Below are 19,027 nucleotides of genomic sequence, written 5' to 3'. Positions count from 1 at the left end.
TTATTTCTTGATCAATATACACATTTGTATCTCAGGAGACATTTATTTTTAAATACCAGTCAATTCTACCATATACACTTGGGATTTGGATTTTACAGACCAAAAACTTCCACTGAGTTTATCAGTAAAGCCAGATTAGCCAACAGGTTTGGCTTTGCTCTTCAAGACAATCAAGTAATATAAAGTTCAAAAACACCAAAAGGAAGAGTGATTATTTTTTTGAGAGAATAGGAGCAAAGTAGGTAGGTATGGAATGGGATGGACTTTCAATAGGACAGAGCTAACAAAACTTCAGAATTAAAACTGTCTGACCAACAACACATAACATGTGTAAATAGAATCTTATTACAACCACATTAAAGAATTAATATTTTCTAAAGGATACACTCCTCTATTTCTCTTGTGCCACTCTTTCTCCACTAATATTTTTAATAAGTATAAAAAGGAATGACATATTTTGTTTTGCTTCTTGCTAAAATGCTTCATGAAGTATTAAGCAAAGACTTTTAAAACATTCTTATTTCCCATTTTCTGTCTACTCAATCACTTTAATGCTGTCACAGAAGCAGTAAAAACTGAAAAAAATTAGTATAAATTCACAATAGCTAAAAACCTACCTGTGGCCCTATGCCAATGTCAGCTTCTCTGAATGTAGGCTTTCTTTTCTAGCTTAGTGTGAGATAAAGACATTTGCTGCCAGACTCTGAAATTAGAATTTCTAATCTTAACAGCACAGCATAAATTAGAATTTCTTATACCTAGCTTTAGATGCAGTTTGATCTTTATTTCTCATCAACCTGATCCAACCATCAACTTAATGAATAATGTACATAAAAGAAAAGGATTCTACATTTTTATACTGACTTTCATCTAAGAACTTCCCACTAAATGAGTTAGGTTTATTTAATTTTTTTTAAATGACAAATTTTTGCTGGCTTTTCTACCAACTTGATTATGTTGTTTATAGTTAGGGAGGTTAATTATACCAATTCCAGAAGTCTTATCAAGAAAATTTTCTAAAATAACTGTGAACCTTGCAATAATTATATACTTCTTTCAAACTCTTGGAATTTACAAGCACATTAAGGATGAATTAAGGGTATAAGAAAGTAAAAGAATATATTGTAGGTATAAATTCACTTAAAGAATGGCTTTCTTTTATTTTTTTAATTTAATTTTTTTATTATTTGGCTGTGTTGAGTCTTAGTTGTGGCATGTGGGATCTTCACTGAGGCATGTGGGATCTTTCCTTGCAGTGCACGGGCTCTTCGTTGCGGTGCGCGGGCTTCTCTAATTGCGGTGTGCGGGCTTCTCTCTAGTTGTGGTGCACAGGCTCCAGAGAGCGAAGGCTTAGTTGCCCTGCAGCACATGGGATCTTAGTTCCCTGACCAGGGATCAAACCCGCATGCCCTGCATTGGAAGGTGGATTCTTAACCACTGGACCCCCAGGGAAGTCCCAAGAATGGCTTTCTTTTTAAACAGATTAAGTGCCACAAAGTCTCTCATGGTTGGAAGAGACTCAGAATAATAGAGTTCACTTTCCTAAAGTGTCAGACTTCTGGTTTTAGGAGTACATTGACATGTTATTACTGAAAGTTAGTTTTCTTTCTTTTGTCTAATTACTAAAGAAGAAAATCTCAACTTGGTGACAATGTAATTCTATTTCCTAACAAACATTTGCTAGTCTCCTCTTTTAACACAGAGAAAGCAAGCTTCAAGTTTCAAACAATTTGATAAGCAACAATATCTAGCTAATTAATAATATGATTTTACTTTCACCTTATTTATAATTAAATAAATAATTTTTAAAGTTACTTCTACTTACAATACTGGCTTTCCATTTATAATAGTGATGGGAAATTTCCCTTTAAAATACATATAAGTTGTGTGTTTTTTTTTTTTTTTTTTCCCAGTACGCGGGCCTCTCACTGTTGTGGCCTTTTCCGTTGCGGAGCACAGGCTCTGGACGTGCAGGCTCAGCGGCCATGGCTCACGGGCCCAGCCGCTCTGCGGCATGTGGGATCTTCCCAGACCAGGGCATGAACCCATGTCCCCTGCATCGGCAGGAGGACTCTCAACCACTGCACCACCAGGGAAGCCCTAAGTTGTGTTTTTTTAAAATGAGGTTATATGAAGAAAAATAGAAGTGGTCCTTGAATTTTAGGAAATGTGATAAACATTTTCAAAAAAATCTTTTCAATCTCTTTCCCAAATGAATGAACAAACAAATATTAACAGGTCCCCTGTTTGAGTGTAGAGTAATGGTTAATGACAATTGAATATACAGAGTAATGGTTAAAACTAATAGAAAGTAATGTTCGGTAACACATACTCTGGAGCCAAAACACCTAGGTTTGAATTTTGGCTCTACCATTCATTGGCTGTGTGACTTGGTACACTGCATATCTGTGTCTCAGTGTTCTCCATGGAAAATAAGAATATAACAGTAACCATTTCACATGTTTCTGTAAGGGTTAAATGTAAAGGTTTAGTGCGTATAGAGGCCTTAGTGAGTACTCAAAAATGTTATTTAGCTAGTTTCAATTTCTCTGTATACTAAATGCCTGAATGCCCTTTATATGTTTACTGAAAAGAGACTGCTCTAACAACTCCATAATCCTGATAAAGTGAATTGAAATTTCTCTACAAGATTTATCCCATCTGGAAAAACATTCTCTGAGAATCTTAAGTTTACTGCCAAGTATTTTAAGAAGCAACACTCATTAAATAAATATCTAACACTAATGTCTTAAGGCCAGAGGAAAACAAGATTAAGAACAGCATATGCTGAAGGGGGATGGAAGGAAAGTGCCTAAAAACGTTAACATATCATACTGAGCACAACAGAGGGAGGGTTTCCTAACAGAAAGGAAAGGGCCTCAGAAAATAAGATCTCAAGGGAAGAAAAGTATCTAATCTTCCTTAATTCCATAACTGTGTCTAGAGCCAGGTCTACGTATAATTAAGTACTAAACAGGTACAGAACTACTGGCTAGTATTTATTAAGGTTCTCATATTTTCTCATTTTTAAAGTTCAAACAGTCAAATATGGTACCTATCCCCTTAAAAAGAGATAAACAACTGAAACAGACTCACTAGTAGAACAGAAAAATCTTTGAAAAAGTAATGATTGTGGTACAAAGACCTAGAATATGAGTTATTAATCCATAAATCTCCTCACCACTAGCCAGTTTTGTTTTGGAGAATTATCTCATAATGTGTTTCTGTTTGAACACATGCTATAAGCCTCTGTTGCCAACAACCTCAGATCAGGGATTACAGCAAAATAATTGACACACATTTCTAAATATCAGAACCTCTTTTGCCTTTCTTTTTTAATGGTAACAATTCTTCTTAATGGAGAAACACAACATGTAAACTATACTTCAGATGCTATGACTGGAGGAAAAAGGTTTTGAGAACAGAGAGCTAGTGTCCTAACTAGCCAGAAATCATTGGTGATCTACAGTCCAAATAGAACCTTAATTTTTATGGCACATAACAATGCTCACATAACTTTTTCCAACATTAATAATTAACTGCTGGTGTTTAATTATTTTAAAGCAGACATTTCACTTATGTCTCAATAAAAGCATCAGTGGACTTCTCATTCTGCTAAAATTTTCAGGAACCAGTCACACTTGAATTATAGTTTATCTTCCTTTAACTTTTTGCCTATAATTATATTGGTAGACAATAAATGCCTTATGTTAATATTTTGGGCCCCCAACAAAAAGTTTTTTAACTTTTAAATTTGAGATTATTTCAAACTTATAAAAACTCCCATATGTATGTTACCTAGATTCACCTGAGTGAACAGGTTGCAGAGGTTTCATTTATTTGTGCCCTATCTTGTTGCCTCTAAAAAACTATGTAGGGCAGTTTTATAAGACTACACAAAATCTGTAATTAAAAATATTTAAGGACTACAGGTAAGTAGAGTACCTTCCTCCAATCCTATAACTATCATAGTAATCCTTGAATTATTATAATGTGACACTCTGTGGCTCGGCAGAATTACAGATAGTCGCTTATGGTCCTGTGGTTAGTCCATCACCTTTTCCCCTAACAACTCCCCCCACATTATTCTTAAAGATCCACTACTATCATATGCTTTAGCTTCTATCACTCAGTACCTCACTGTCTTCAGCTTCAACGAAGATTGGGGAAAAAAAACAAGCTTCTTTTGAAAGAGAGCTACACCTTGTTATTCTCAATCATCCATACATTCCTTTACTGCTGCTGGATCTAACCCTACTCAATGTACAAGGGACAGCAAGTAAGAAGGCAAGTAAATGTGGTTGTGGATGTTGTACAGAAGCATACTTGATGAGAAAGATATAATTACAGTAACAGCAACGAATGGTTTGATGTCAAGAAGCAAACTGTTCAGTTGAAAACAATCTAGAAAGAAATGAGTAGGATTCAGAGAACATTAAGTACCCTCTGTTGTTCCCTGGAGCTTAACCTCACCATGTGGTCTTTTAAACAGCCATAATCTATTGATACTTGTGCATTGTTTTCTTTCCCAGTATTAAAATACACTACAATTGTACTTTGAGAGTAATCTCTGAAAATGAGATCGTATAACAGAATCTTAGGAAAAGTTTTTTATATTCTTCTATTACCTTAAAAATTAAAGGCTAAAAAAAAAAAAAAAAAAAAAAAAATTAAAGGCTGATGTTTCATTTTTTGGAAAGGGAAAGGAGAAGGGAATGATCGTGGCTTTTTTGTACTTATACCATGGTGAATCTCAAACAGGAGAGTTAATTTGTTTTGTCTGCATTTGCTATCCCACTTAACTATTTCACTACATTTGTCCTTTTAACTGAAAGTAGCAACCAGCTTTCAATAAACACCAGTCCAGGGACTTCCCTGGTGGCGCAGTGGTTAAGAATCTGCCTGCCAATGCAGGGCACGTGGGTTCGAGTCCTGGTCCAGAAAGATCCCACATGCCGCACAGCAACTAAGCCCATGCGCCACAGCTACTAAGCCTGCGCTCTAGAGCCCGCAAGCCACAACTACTGAGCCCACATGCCACAACGACTGAAGCCTGCGTGCACCTAGAGCCCATGCTCCGGCAACAAGAGAAGCCACTGCAATGAGAAGCCCACTCACTGTAACGAAGAGTAGCCCCTGCTCACTGCAGCTAGAGAAAGAAGGCCCGTGCGCAGCAACAAAGACCCAATGCAGGGCTTCCCTGGTGGCGCAGTGGTTGGGAGTCCGCCTGCCGATGCAGGGGACACGGGTTCGTGCCCCGGTCCGGGAGGAGCCCACATGTCGCAGAGCGGCTGGGCCCATGAGCCATGGCCGCTGAGCCTGCGCGTCCGGAGCCTGTGCTCCGCAACGGGAGAGGCCACAACAGTGAGAGGACCGCATACCGCAAAAAAAAAAAAAAAAAAAAAAAAGACCCAATGCAGCCATAAATAAATACATTTAAAAATAAACACCTGTCCATTAGTTAGTGAATCCATTAAATTCATTTTTTTGCCAGATTAAAAAAAGGCAAATCCTATTCCTTCCAAGGATTTAACAATATTTCAAAATTTACACATTAGCACATATTCGTTTATTAAATTATTCATTCAACAAACACTTACTGTACTCCCACTATGTACCTGATACTGCACCAGTCACTGTGGAGACAAAGGGGCATTAAAACAAAGTCCCTATCACCAAAGACTTTAGAATCTAGAAGAGACAGAGCGACAACTGCAAAATACATAAAAATTTAGGTATGATGCCTGCAACTTATTTGCAAAAGGTTAAAAAAAATAGTGATCTACATATATAGAGAGAGGAAGAATGATAAGGCAAATACAGCAAAATGTTGACAATTAGTGAATCTGAGTAAGGGTACATGGCAGTTTTTATAAGTTTGAAATAATTTCAAAAGTTGAAAAGAATTTTTTTGGTTGGGGGCCCAAAATATTAACACTTGATTTTTATTGTGTACCAATACAATAGGAAAAAACTTAAAGGAAGATAAGCTATAAGTCAAATCTGCTAGAGAAAGACAACCACTTCAATCCACTCCTCCTGAGTAGCATGGTTACTCATTAAAACACAGGGTTTATTTTTGACTGAACTACCTACACATTAAGGAGACATCTTTAAGGAGTTTATAGATGTGAGAGCACTTCGAAAGTATAAAATACTATGCAAATAGAAGGCTTTAATGCCACCACGAAAGCATCATGTGAGGGATGGAGATACTGTTTCTGTGAACACTGTTCTCAGAAGAATGAGTAATAAGCATTTTAATACCTTTTTAAGGTATAATTTACACACTATAAAATGAGCACTGAACTTTTATTGAAAGATATTAAGGGTATTTCCTTAGGAAGAGCCAAGGTTCAAAGATTTTTAAAAATCATTTTTCTCAAAACTAGTCAGCTTCATTATTGAGAAATAATATTACAAATGGACAATGAATATAAAAATATTCAAAAAACAAAAAACAAGTGAACCTCATTAGTAAAAACAATGTAAATCCATTTTCAAAATGACCTCAGCGAAGTTTTATTTTAATACTAGTGCTCATTAACATATGATGAGATATACACTTTAGTATATCACTGATGGGAATGTGAACTGTTTCAACCATTGGAAAAGCAATTTGACAATGTATGAGGAACTTTAATACTGTTACTAGTGGATATAGAAATTACAATTCTGGGAATTATAATTTAATATAATGCTATATATACTAAGATGTGCATTGTAGCAAAAAACTAGAAACAGCCTAAATGCCCAAAACCAGAGGAATGGATAAGAAAAATATCTAGTTGGTAAAATATTATACAACCATTAAAACGGATGATTATGAAACATGTAATACCTGGAAGATATTATATTATGTTTAAAAAACAGGATCTAAAATTTATATCACTAATACAACTATACAAAAATTAAAGAGAAAAGACTAGAAAGAAATATTCAAAATATTAACAATGGTTGTATATGGGTGTAGGGATTTTTAAAGATTATTATTCTCCTCTCCATTTATCTCATTTTTCTATTTTTCTGAATAAATAGGCATGTATTCCTTTAATACTTCCTTAAATAAGTAATATACAAATATATTCTTATGTTAAAGATTCAAACAATACAAAAGTATAATAATAATAGGCAACCTCCCATAAAGAGCCACCCTGAACTATCCCTCCTTCTCTACCTTTGATGAGTTTGCACCATATTTCTAGTAATTTTTAAATACATGTCTTTATTTGGCCAATGTCTATGTTAAATAGTCAATAAATGGCATTTTTATAATGAAAAATTACAGAAAAAAAATCATTACCACCAAACTTTCTACTGATGTAATATTGAATATACATCAAGGAACAAAAAGTTCTGCTTCTTAATTTTATATTTTAATTAATTCCTTTAAATGTCAACACTTAAAACTATTTTTATTTTGGTCAAGCACCTAAGCATTTACAGACTAAATGTCTGACATTCTATATAGTAGTGGTTATATTTCTTTCTTTTTTTTTTTTTTTTTTTTTGGTACGCGGGCCTCTCACTGCTGTGGCCTCTCCCGTTGTGGAGCACAGGCTCCGGATGCGCAGGCTCAGCGGCCATGGCTCATGGGCCCAGCCGCTTCGCGGCATGTGGGATCTTCCCGGACCAGGGCACGAACCCGTGTACCCTGCATCGGCAGGTGGACTCTCAACCACTGCGCCACCACGGAAGCACTAGTTTTCTTAAATTAATATAAAAGTAAATATTCATTTTGTTTACTAACAATGAATTTACTTGATTGTTTTGTTTGAAGAACAAAATACATTAATTGGGTTAACACTCTCAAATTAGAACACTTAAAACACTTTCCCTTTTTAGCAGGATAACATTACTGATTTATAGTGGCAATCATTCCCTGCTTTGATTCAAGAGATTACAGTAGACCAAGATCTAGGTAACAATCTGAAATGTAGTTGTAAAGATCTTTGAGGTGAATTTATGGACAAATTCACTTCTCTTTCATCTAGCTAGATGTGAAAATTAGAGACCTTGCTTTGTTTTTGTTTTTTTGTGGAAAATAAATATAGCCAATTCAGTATAATTTCACAATAAAAGCTAATTGCCTTGAGTAGATAGAAACTACATGAAAAAACTCCTTATTGCTTTCAGTTTAGTGTTTCATCAATAAATCAAAGGAAATAGGGACCTCCCTGGTGGTCCAGTGGTTAAGAATCCACCTTCCAATGCAGGGGACGTGGGTTCCATCTCTGGTTGGGGAACTATGATCCCACATGCCGCAGGACAACTAAGCCCGCACACTCCAACTACTGAGCCCGCATACTCTGGAGCCTATGCGCCACAACTAGAGAGAAGCCCACGTGCTGCAACTAGAGAAGCCTGCACGCCACAGTGAAAGATCCCACATGCTGCAACAAAGATTCCGTGGGCCACAACTAAGACCTGATACAGGCAAATAAATTAATTAAAATACAATAATAAATTTTAAAAACACTTTAAAAAATAAAATAAAATAAAATAAATAAATAAAAAATCAAAGGAAATAATCCAAAACTGAAGATCTTAGAATATGGGCTGATAAAATTTCTTGACAAAGAAAAGAATTCTTGACAAGTGCTACATTTCAATTTTTAAAACTTATTTTAAAAAATTAAAACTTTTTATTTGGAAATAATTATAACAGTTGCAAGAATAACAATAGTACAAAGAATACCCATATGCCTTTATCCAAATTCACTTTTCTTACCATTATACTCCATTTGCTTCATCATTCAAGGAAGGTTAGATACACACATCATGGCCCTTTACTTCTAAATACTTCTCAGTATTTCCTAAGAATATGGATATTCTCTTATATAACCACACTATTCTTATCAGCTTCAGTAAATTTAACATTGAAAAAAATCTTCAATCATCTATTTTGTCAATTGGATTAACAACATCCTTTATCACATTTTGCACATCCAATATAGGAGAGTTAGGTATCGCTTAGTTGTCAACTTTCTTAGCCTCCTTTAATATAGAATCTTTCTCACAGTCTCTTTTTCTTATATGATATTGACATTTTTGAGGAAAACAAACTCCCTTTTTGTAACAGAACATTCTTAATTTATGATTTGCCTGATGTTCCTTTGTGATTAGATTCATTCTTGATTGAAATACAGTACTAAATTAGTTACACTGTGTCCTCAGAGTATCACGGACATCCATCTGCCCTTCATTAATGATATTACCTGGTTAAGCTATTGTCTGATTTCCTCAATTTATAGTTACTAATTTTTCCCTTGCAATATGTTGGACAAACTCTAAAAGAATGCAAATATCCTCAGTCCTTATTGAACCTGCCCCCTAGATTTAGGATCTTAGGATGATTCTTGCCTGATCCAATCCTTGCCATGACGGCTGCATAATGATAATTTTCCAACACCTACAGTTACAACTTGGCACTTGGCATTCTACTATACACAAGTGCCCTCTCTTCTCCCTTCTCTGCTATCAGCATAGACTCAATTCATTTTCCCTCCAATGATTTATAACTTATTACTGTACTTCTTGAGCACTAAAATGATCTTAAATGTAGCTCGTGGGAGGTTCCTTCAAACTGGCTACTGTGACAAGTCTCCATCCTTTCGGGGGGTACTTCTTTCCTTATCTTCTAGTGTTATATAAGATGTTGCAGGTTTATCTTGCACCTATCCTGCTCCAGTTCTAGAATAAGTCATTTTTCCAAGGACCCCAAGTTCCACTGACTGCGGAGTCGTAATAGAAACTAAACCTGGGCATTATGTACACTCATAGCTATAGGGGTGCTTTTGCTTCTTATTTTTTTCAAAAGAGATAAGAAATATATGTAGGCATGTATGTATACACACACACATATAAATACATACTCATACAAATACATATATACATGGCTGCATATACATGCATGTAACACATACATATGGATATTTTTTAAGTCATAAGTCCATAATAATACCTTGAACTACAATCTATTCACATAGGATTCTCTTTTCTTCCCCCATCTATAACTGTTTCCCTATTCCTTCAGTGAGAACACTGGTTCCCAAGAATATCAACACTAATACCCATTTTCTTAATCCTATAATACAAATATATCTACAATTGTTTCAGAATTGCTTTGTACACACTACTAAAAATCAAACCTTCTAAAAAGAGTTCAGTATTTGTTTGCAATTCTCCCATCTCTTATATATTGCCTAAAAGAGTATATACAGTCAAATACTGTTTTTGTAAAATGCTTAGATTAGTTCTTTCTTTTTCCCTTAAGTGTGATTATGATGTTTATGTAAAATACAACTGGGCTCATTTGCTTTCAGTTTGGGATTTTGCCCCCTTCCCATCCTTAATGATTTAATTATACTTTTTGCACACACAGATTAGTAACATAATTCCAAAAGTCAAAACTACATGCATAAAGCTATATTCAGAGGACTTTTCCTCCTTCTTGTATCCTTTTTGTTCCATTCCCTCCAACCCTTGTAAGTAACCAACTTCATTATTTTCTGGTTTATCCTTTCTTTGCTTCTTTTTGTAAAGATAAGCTTTCTATTTTACACAAAAGACAGCATACTATATAAGCTTTTTATTCACCTAACGTTACCTATAGAAATCACTTCATATCAGTTCAGAGATCTTACCATTTTTTTCTTATAGCTGTATATTTGGTACTCCATTACACATGTATGTACCATAGTGGATTTGAATCAATCTCCTATTCTTAGGCATTTAGGTAGTTTCCAATACTATACAGTTACAAACAATACTACAATAGGTAACTTTATGCATATGTATTTTCATACTGTTGGAGGTATGTCTTCAAAGATAAACTACTACAAATGAGAGTGCTGGGTGAAAGAGTAAGGACATATGTTGTGTTCTTAATATTACCTAACTCCTCTTCATGTGAGTTGGAAAGTACTATATTTTGATTCAAACTTATTTGATAATATACCAATACCCTGGAAATCCTGGTGTATCTCTTTTCGATTTTAGGTGTTAGCTAGATGTAGTCTCATGATGCTGGATCTCTCCCTCTCACTCTGGCCCAACCTGAATATTTTCATATATTTTTAAATTCTGAAAATCTTTGGAGAAAGGAATTACAAGGAAACGTACGTTACTTTAACTACTTACTGAGTGGTGTTGTGTCTGGAAGTGGAAAATTCTCAGTAAAGTTGACATTACACAAGTCTGTGCTACAACAGCAGAAACGGTATGTTCCATTCTGAATTGAGGGTGGAGTGGTAGTTACTACACATTCTTCGTAGTGACACTCCTGGGGATCTCCAATGTGAGACCAACATCCTATAAATTGATGTTAATGTAAACAAGTTAGGTTTATATATGTCATAATGTAAATAAGTTATAACTCTTGCAAACCAATAGGAAACCACATTTTTTTAATAACAGATAATGGCAAAGTATAAACAAGCATTTCATAGAAGGAAAAAGCCACTAATAAAATGTTTCACTTCACAGTTAATCTAAGAATTATTATTAAAAAATCAATAAGATTACATTTTTGTCTATATCTATTGAATTCTTCTGGGTTTTAAAATAATTATATATAACAATAACAAGGATTCAGTAACACACAGTGCTGGAGTGAATGTAAATGTATATAACATTTCTAGAAAGTCACATGGCAACTTTTTTTTTTTTTTTTTTTTTTTTTTTTATGCGTTACGCGGGCCTCTCACTGCTGTGGCCTCTCCCGCTGCGGAGGACAGGCTCCGGACGCGCAGGCTCAGCGGCCATGGCTCACGGGCCCAGCCGCTCCGCGGCACGTGGGATCTTCCCAGACCGGGGCACAAACCCGTGTCCCCTGCATCGGCAGGCGGACTCTCAACCACTGCGCCACCAGGGAAGCCCCCATGGCAACTTTTATGAAGAGCCTTTTCATGTTTTATAATCTAAAAATTTTACTTCCAGAAGTCTATTCCAGGAAAATTATGAGATACAATCAAAGAAATATGTTCAAAGATGTTCACTGAAGCATTAGGTATTACAATGAAAACCAGAAAACAATATAATGTCCAACAGCAGAGTAATGTGTAAGTAAACTGAGATACATGTATAAAATGAAAAATTGTATAGATTTTGAAAGTGTTTTCAAAGTATATTTAAAGACATAGGAAAATATCCATGATATAATTTAAATGGGAAAAACTGTATATGAAATTATTTATATAGTATTACCATAATTTTGAAAAAAAATAGTACACATACATATAAACATAGAAGTACAAAGAAAACACACCTGAAGGGAATAAACCAATATAGTTCAAAAAAAAAACTTTTTAAAGTATGGAATTGTAGACATTTGTTTCTCTTATACTTTATTTTCTAAACTTCATAAAATGGCATTATATTATTAAAATTGTAATAAGATATTATTAAAATAAGCTAAAAACAATTACCCTTTGCAAATGTGGAGCTTGTGTGTGAATACAGACATGAATACACACTTTTAAACTTACTGTTCTCGTGCAGAGGGTTTTACAATCTACTTCCATGCCCTTCTTAGATAAACTTCAATTGTATGAAACAGTTATTTTAGGTAAAAAAAGTATTACTTGCCTTGTTTTACCAGATTTATGTCCCCTTTTGATTTCTCCCAAAGGCCGTAGCAGGTGCTACCTTTTGAGCATAATATTGTTCCGTTTTCATGAGAGATTCGACTCTCACCTATCCCAAGGTCTTGTTGATATGGATCTTTAAATGCACAAAGACGTTCTTGATTCTGAGAAGCTAAAATAAAGGAAAAGAAGACAAATTCACTTTATGATAATCTTTGCAAAACATTATTATATAAAATCTTAGAGCCTTTTAGAAAGGCACTGTAAATTTCCCTACTAAATCCCTAACAAGGCTTGAATAAATGCGCAATTTTGTATTTATTCAATAACTTCTTTCTTTTCATTAATTAATTTGTAACTTCCAAACAAGAAGCAAACTTAAAAACTCATTTCCCAAAAGGAATACCCTCTTACATAAATTATTCTCACCACTCTTTCTCCTATTAAATAATATTGGTGTCTGAATAAAGAAATATCATCAGAAAAATGTCCATGCTCTAAATTATTAAAAATTCAAAACAAATTAACAAACCTAGAGGGCTGAATAATTTTTGGAAATTCTACAGTACTCACTTCTACCATATTTTATACTCAGTTGTAAAATGTTAAACATAACATTAGGAACATTAGGCATGTTAAACTAAGGATGAGGAGAGACTACAAATGGATAGTACATGGTTTCTATCTGGGGAGATAGAAATGTTCCAAAATTAGATTGTGGCAATGTTTGCACAGCTTTGTAAATGTACAAAAAAATAATTGTTCACTAAAAATGCGTGAATTTCATGCTATGTAAATTATACCTTAATAAACCTGTTTTTAAAAATTAAGGCTATTAGTGCTCAAAAAGAAAATGATTTTCCATCATTAAAAATATCAACATAATAGTCAGAAGAAATGCTCAACAATCCCTCATACCGAAGGTCAACCCAATGTATTCTCAATGCCAGTCAGTCTTTCTCCATATACATAATCTGATTTAACTAATCTCAGTAGAACATTTGCCACATAATTTATCAGCTAACGAACATTTACCAACACTGATGAGAATACCAAAGAAGTAAATGGTTATCAAAAGCAACAGCTGATCTTTGGTTTCTTAAAGCAGACTTTCCTACTGTGTTTGACTTGCCAGAATAACAATCTAATACACTTTGCCACTATATTCCTCATGGGCTTCTGATTTATTTCTTGATTTTGCTGTGTATCTTATTTAGTACGGCTTAATTCATTAGCACCTTAGCACTGGAAATGATTTATTAAAATAATGTTTCTGAAACTACAAAACTAAGGACAAAACCCTGGAGAAGAAATGAAAGCACCAACAACTGTGTGCCCAAGTCTATTTAGAAACACAGACCTGCCATATTTATTACAACAGAAAGCACCTTCAAAGTATTGAGCTAAATAAATAGGGGATTCACAAACAGATAACATAGAGTTCTACCCATCAAGCATCTTATAGTCTGCTTGGAGAGAGACAGTAATTACTCAAAAAAATAAACGTGACTTCCATATTTCCACAATTTAGAACTTCAGGCAGTCTTCTAGAAGATATTTACTAATATCATATAAATGGCCAGAAAATGTAGTATAGCCTTTTTTTAAAAAAAGATTTTTTATTTACTTATTTATTTTGGCTGCGTCAGGTCTTAGTTGCGGCACACAGGATCTTACATTGCGGTGTGCAGGCTTCTCTCTAGTTGCAGTGCACCGGCTCCAGAGCACACAGGCTCCGTAGTTGCAGCCCGCAGGCTTAGTTGCCCCCCAGCATGTGAGATCTTAGTTTCCTGACCAGGGATCAAACCCAAGTCCTCTGCATTGAAAGGAAGATTCTTAACCACTGGACCACCAGGGAAGTCCCTAGCTTTTTATAAAAACTACTTCCAGGGCATTAGCCCGATTATAAGTATACCACATTTTTACCACATGTAGTCACATATTCAAAATCCTTTAATGACAAATATTTATATTATCTTGCACATTTAACAGTATTTCCTTAGATATACCCTAATTTGCAAACTTTACAAAATTATTATAAAGATTAAAATCAAATATATCTCTACATATAAAATACACACAGCACAAAGATTGATACTTAAAAGACTCAAACTAAAAAAACTCTGTAATGTAGATCTAAAAAAGCATGCCTATTTATGAGACATAATTCCTTATCCCCATTTCTTGACTCAGGTTAAGTGCTCCTTACCTACTACCACTTGCTGAAATTATGTAACCCACTCTGTTTCCCTTTTTGTCTTGACTGTTAGAAAGATCAGAATGAATTTATGAACTCATTATCTCTAGTTTTCCACAACCTAGTATTCTATTTTTTCCCCTCCTCTTCTGTTGTTATGCATTTTGACTACAATTTTGTATTGAGTACTGAGTTAATGAAAAGGGATCTAACCGTACCTGGAGGCAGATGGATCATAAATAAATAAGTGCCTCATTTAACTTAAAAATAAAAATATATCCTTGTGAAAGAATAAATACAAAGTGAAAATTTTTCCTCTGCCTGGATTTCTTTTACAACTGAAAAGTAGCTAAAGGGGGCTTCCTTGGTGGCGCAGTGGTTGAGAGTCCGCCTGCTGATGCAGGGGACACGGGTTCGTGCCCCGGTCCGGGAAGATCCCACATGCCGCGGAGCAGCTGAGCCCGTGAGCCATGGCCGCTAAGGCTGCGCGTCCGAAACCTATGCTCCGCAACGGGAGAGGCCACAAACAGTCAGAGGACCGCGTACCGGGGGGAGAAAAAAAAAAGTATCTAAAGGAATGAACATGCATAAAATTTTTAGTTCCATTATTAAATAATTTGCTGACTGAAACCTAAAATTCTCCTTATATAAAAAGACAACAAACAAATCCAATCTCCTCTATGTCTCCCTCTCGCCTCATCCCAAGATCAAGGCAATAAAGGTACAACTGTAGGACACTGAATCATACCTTTAATATCCCTCAGTTTTCACTAAATAACTTTTTCTTAAAATTACTTCAGCCTACTTCATAGGAATTATTTTACGACAGTGTCATTAGTATAGGAAAATTATACTTGGCTATTTTGAGAGTAACTCTTTCAAATTATGATTCAGCAAATTCCTATATAAAATAAAGGTGTTTGAGCAAGAATTCTAACTAAACCGCCCTTTGGTCAAAAGAAAGAAAAACTCCATTTCGTAAAACAGTGCTTGCATCTTTTTAAATGCTATTTGTTGTAATGTCTCAGCAATATCTCTGTATAAAGTTTTGGATTCTTCATAAATAATGCAGGAAAAGTAGGCATGAAACAAAGAGTACTATGAGAAACAGTATAGTCTAGTATTATATTCTCACAAAAAGAGACCTGATCATTTACATGTGGTTTTCTGAATTTGTCAACAGCTAATGAACAAATCTTGATCAATTAGTTCTTTCAAGGGACATCCATAATCAAATACAGTGATTAGATAGGAGTCTTTTAAAAACTGCTCTCCTCATTTTATTTTTTAAAAATTTTTTTCCAGCTTTATTGGGATATAATTGGCACATATTACTGTGTAAGTTTAAGGTGTACAACATGATTTGATACATGTATATATTGCAAACTGATTACCACAATAGGGTTAGTTAACAACTCCAGCACCTCACATAATTACCATTTTGTGTATGTATGTGTATGGTGAAACTATTTAAATCTATTCTCTTAGGGACTTTCAAACATATCATGCAGTATTTGTTTTTTCTTGCCTCTTTCTAACAGAACACATTTGATCACAATTTTTTTCTTTTTTCTTTTTTTTTTTTTTTGCGGTACACGGGCCTCTCTCTGTTGTGGCCTCTCCCATTGTGGAGCACAGGCTCTGGACGTGCAGGCTCAGCGGCCATGGCTCACGCGCCCAGCCACTCCGCAGCACGTGGGATATTCCCAGACCAGGGCACGAACCCGTGTCCCCTGCATCGGCAGGCAGACTCTCAACCACTACGCCACCAGGGAAGCCCCACATTTTTTTTATACAGCAGGTTCTTATTAGTCATCAATTTTATACACATCAGTGTACACATGTCAATCCCAATCTCCCAATTCATCACACCATCACCACGACCCCTTGAGGATTTCCCCCCTTCGTATCCATATGTTTGTTCTCTACATCTGTTGTCTCAATTTCTGCCCTGAAAACCAGTTCATCTGTACCATTTTTCTAGGTTCGACATACATGCGTTAATATACAATATTTGTTTTTCTCTTTCTGACTTCACTCTGTATGACAGTTTTTAAATCCAGCCACGTCTCTACCAATGACCCAATTCCGTTCCATTTTATGGCAGAGTAACATTCCATTGTATATATGTACCACATCTTCTTTATCCATTCGTCTGTCAATGGGCATTTAGGTTGCTTCCACAACCTGGCTATTGTAAATAGCGCTGCAATGAACATTGGGGTGCATGTGTCTTTTTGAATTGTGGTTTTCTCTGGGTATACACCCAGTAGTGGGATGGCTGGATCATATAGTAATTCTGTTTTTAGTTTTTTAAGGAACCTCCATACTGTTCCCCATAGTGCCTGTATCAGTTTACATTCCCACAAACAGTGCAAGAGGGTTCCCTTTACTCCACACCCCCTCCAGCATTTGTTGTTTGTAGATTTTCTGATGAAGCCCATTCTAACTGGTGTGAGGCGATACCTCATTGTACTTTTGATTTGCATTTCTCTAATAATTACTGCTGTTGAGCAGCTTTTCATGTGCTTCACGGCCATCTGTATGTCTTCGTTAGAGAAATGTCTATTTAGGTCTCCTGCCCACGTTTGGATTGGGTTGTTTGCTTTTTTTTTTTTTTTCTTATTTTGTGGTACGCGGGCCTCTCACTGTTGCGGCCTCTCCCGTTGTGGAGCACAGGCTCCGGACGCGCAGGGTCAGCGGCCATGGCTCACGGTCCCAGCCGCTCCGCGGCATGTGGGATCATCCCAGACCGGGGCACGAACCCATGTCCCCTGCATCGGCAGGCGGACTCTCAATCACTGCGCCACCAGGGAAGCCCTGTTTGCTTTTTTAATATCGAGCTGCATGAGCTGTTTATATATTTTGGAGATTAATCCTTTGTCTGCTGATTCATTTGCAAATATTTTCTCCCATTCTGAGGGTTGTCTTTTTGTCTTCTTTATGGTTTCCTTTGCTGTGCAAAAGCTTTTAAGTTTCATTAGGTCCCATTTGTTTATCTTTGTTTTTATTTCCATTACTCTAGGAGGTGGATCAAAAAAGATCTTGCTGTGATTTATGTCAAAGAGTGTTCTTCCTTTGTTTTCCTCTAAGAGTTTTATACTGTCCAGTCTTACATTTAGGTCTCCAATCCATTTTGAGTTTGTTTTTGGGTATGGTGTTAGGGAGTGTTCTAATTTCATTCTTTTACATGTAGCTGTTCAGTTTTCCCAGCACCACTTATTGAAGAGACTGCCTTTCCTCCATTGTATATCCTTGCCTCCTTTGTCATAGATTAGTTGACCATAGGTGCGTGGGTTTACCTCTGGGCTTTGTACCTTGTTCCACTGATCTCTGTTTCTGTGCCAGTACCGTATTGTCTTGATTACTGTAGCTTTGTAGTATAGTCTGAAGTCAGGGAGCCTGATTCCTCCAGCTCCGATTTTTTCCCTCAAGATGGCTTTGGCTATTCACGGTCTTTTGTGTCTCCATACAAATTTTAAGATTTTTTGTTCTAGTTCTGTAAAAAATGCCATTGGTAATTTGATAGGGATTGCATTGAATCTGTAGATTGCTTTGGGTAGTAGAGTCATTTGCACAATATTGATTCTTCCAATCCAAGAACATGGTATATCTCTCCATCTGTTGGTATCATCTTTAATTGCTTTCATCAGTGTCTTATAGTTTTCTGCATACAGGTCTTTTGTCTCCCTAGGTAGGTTTATTCCTAGGTATTTTATTCTTTTTGTTGCAATGGTAAATGGGAGTGCTGCCTTAACTTCTCTTTCAGATATTTCATCATTAGTGTATAGGAATGCAAGAGATTTCTGTGCATTAATTTTGTATCCTGCAACTTTATCAAATTCATTGATTAGCTCTAGTAGTTTTCTGGTGGCATCTTTAGGATTCTCTATGTATAGTATCATGTCATCTGCAAACAGCGAGTTTTACTTCTTCATTTCCAATTTGGATTCCTTGTATTTCTTTTTCTTCTCTGACTGCCGTGGCTATGATTTCCAAAACTGTGTTGAATAATAGCAGTGAGAGTGGACATTCTTGTCTTGTTCCTGATCTTAGAGGAAAAGCTTTCAGTTTTTCACCATTGAGTATGATGTTTGCTGTGGGTTTGTCCTATATGGCTCTTATTATGTTGAGGGAGGTTCACTCTATGCCCACTTTCTGGAGAGGTTTTATCATAAATGGGTGTTGAATTTTGTCGAAAGCTTTCTCTGCATCTGTCGAGATGATCATATGGTTTTTCTCC

General features: G+C 35.7%; 1 protein-coding gene across 1 annotated transcript in view; it reads right to left on the bottom strand.

Annotated features, from left to right (window-relative positions):
- The window catches only part of BMPR2 (bone morphogenetic protein receptor type 2), a 188,192-nt gene that overhangs the window by 85,060 nt on the left and 84,105 nt on the right, over positions 1-19,027 (bottom strand). The window contains exons 2-3 of the mRNA XM_065880321.1: positions 12,589-12,759; positions 11,143-11,313 (exon numbers count right to left, since the gene is read on the bottom strand). Of these exons, the coding sequence (XP_065736393.1) occupies positions 11,143-11,313; positions 12,589-12,759 (342 nt within the window). The remainder of the gene's footprint in view (positions 1-11,142; positions 11,314-12,588; positions 12,760-19,027) is intronic.

The sequence above is a fragment of the Phocoena phocoena genome, chromosome 7 (assembly GCF_963924675.1).
Source record: "Phocoena phocoena chromosome 7, mPhoPho1.1, whole genome shotgun sequence".
Classification (NCBI taxonomy): domain Eukaryota; kingdom Metazoa; phylum Chordata; class Mammalia; order Artiodactyla; family Phocoenidae; genus Phocoena; species Phocoena phocoena.
Note: the sequence above shows the minus strand (reverse complement) of the source record. Positions and strands in the feature narration are given on the sequence as shown.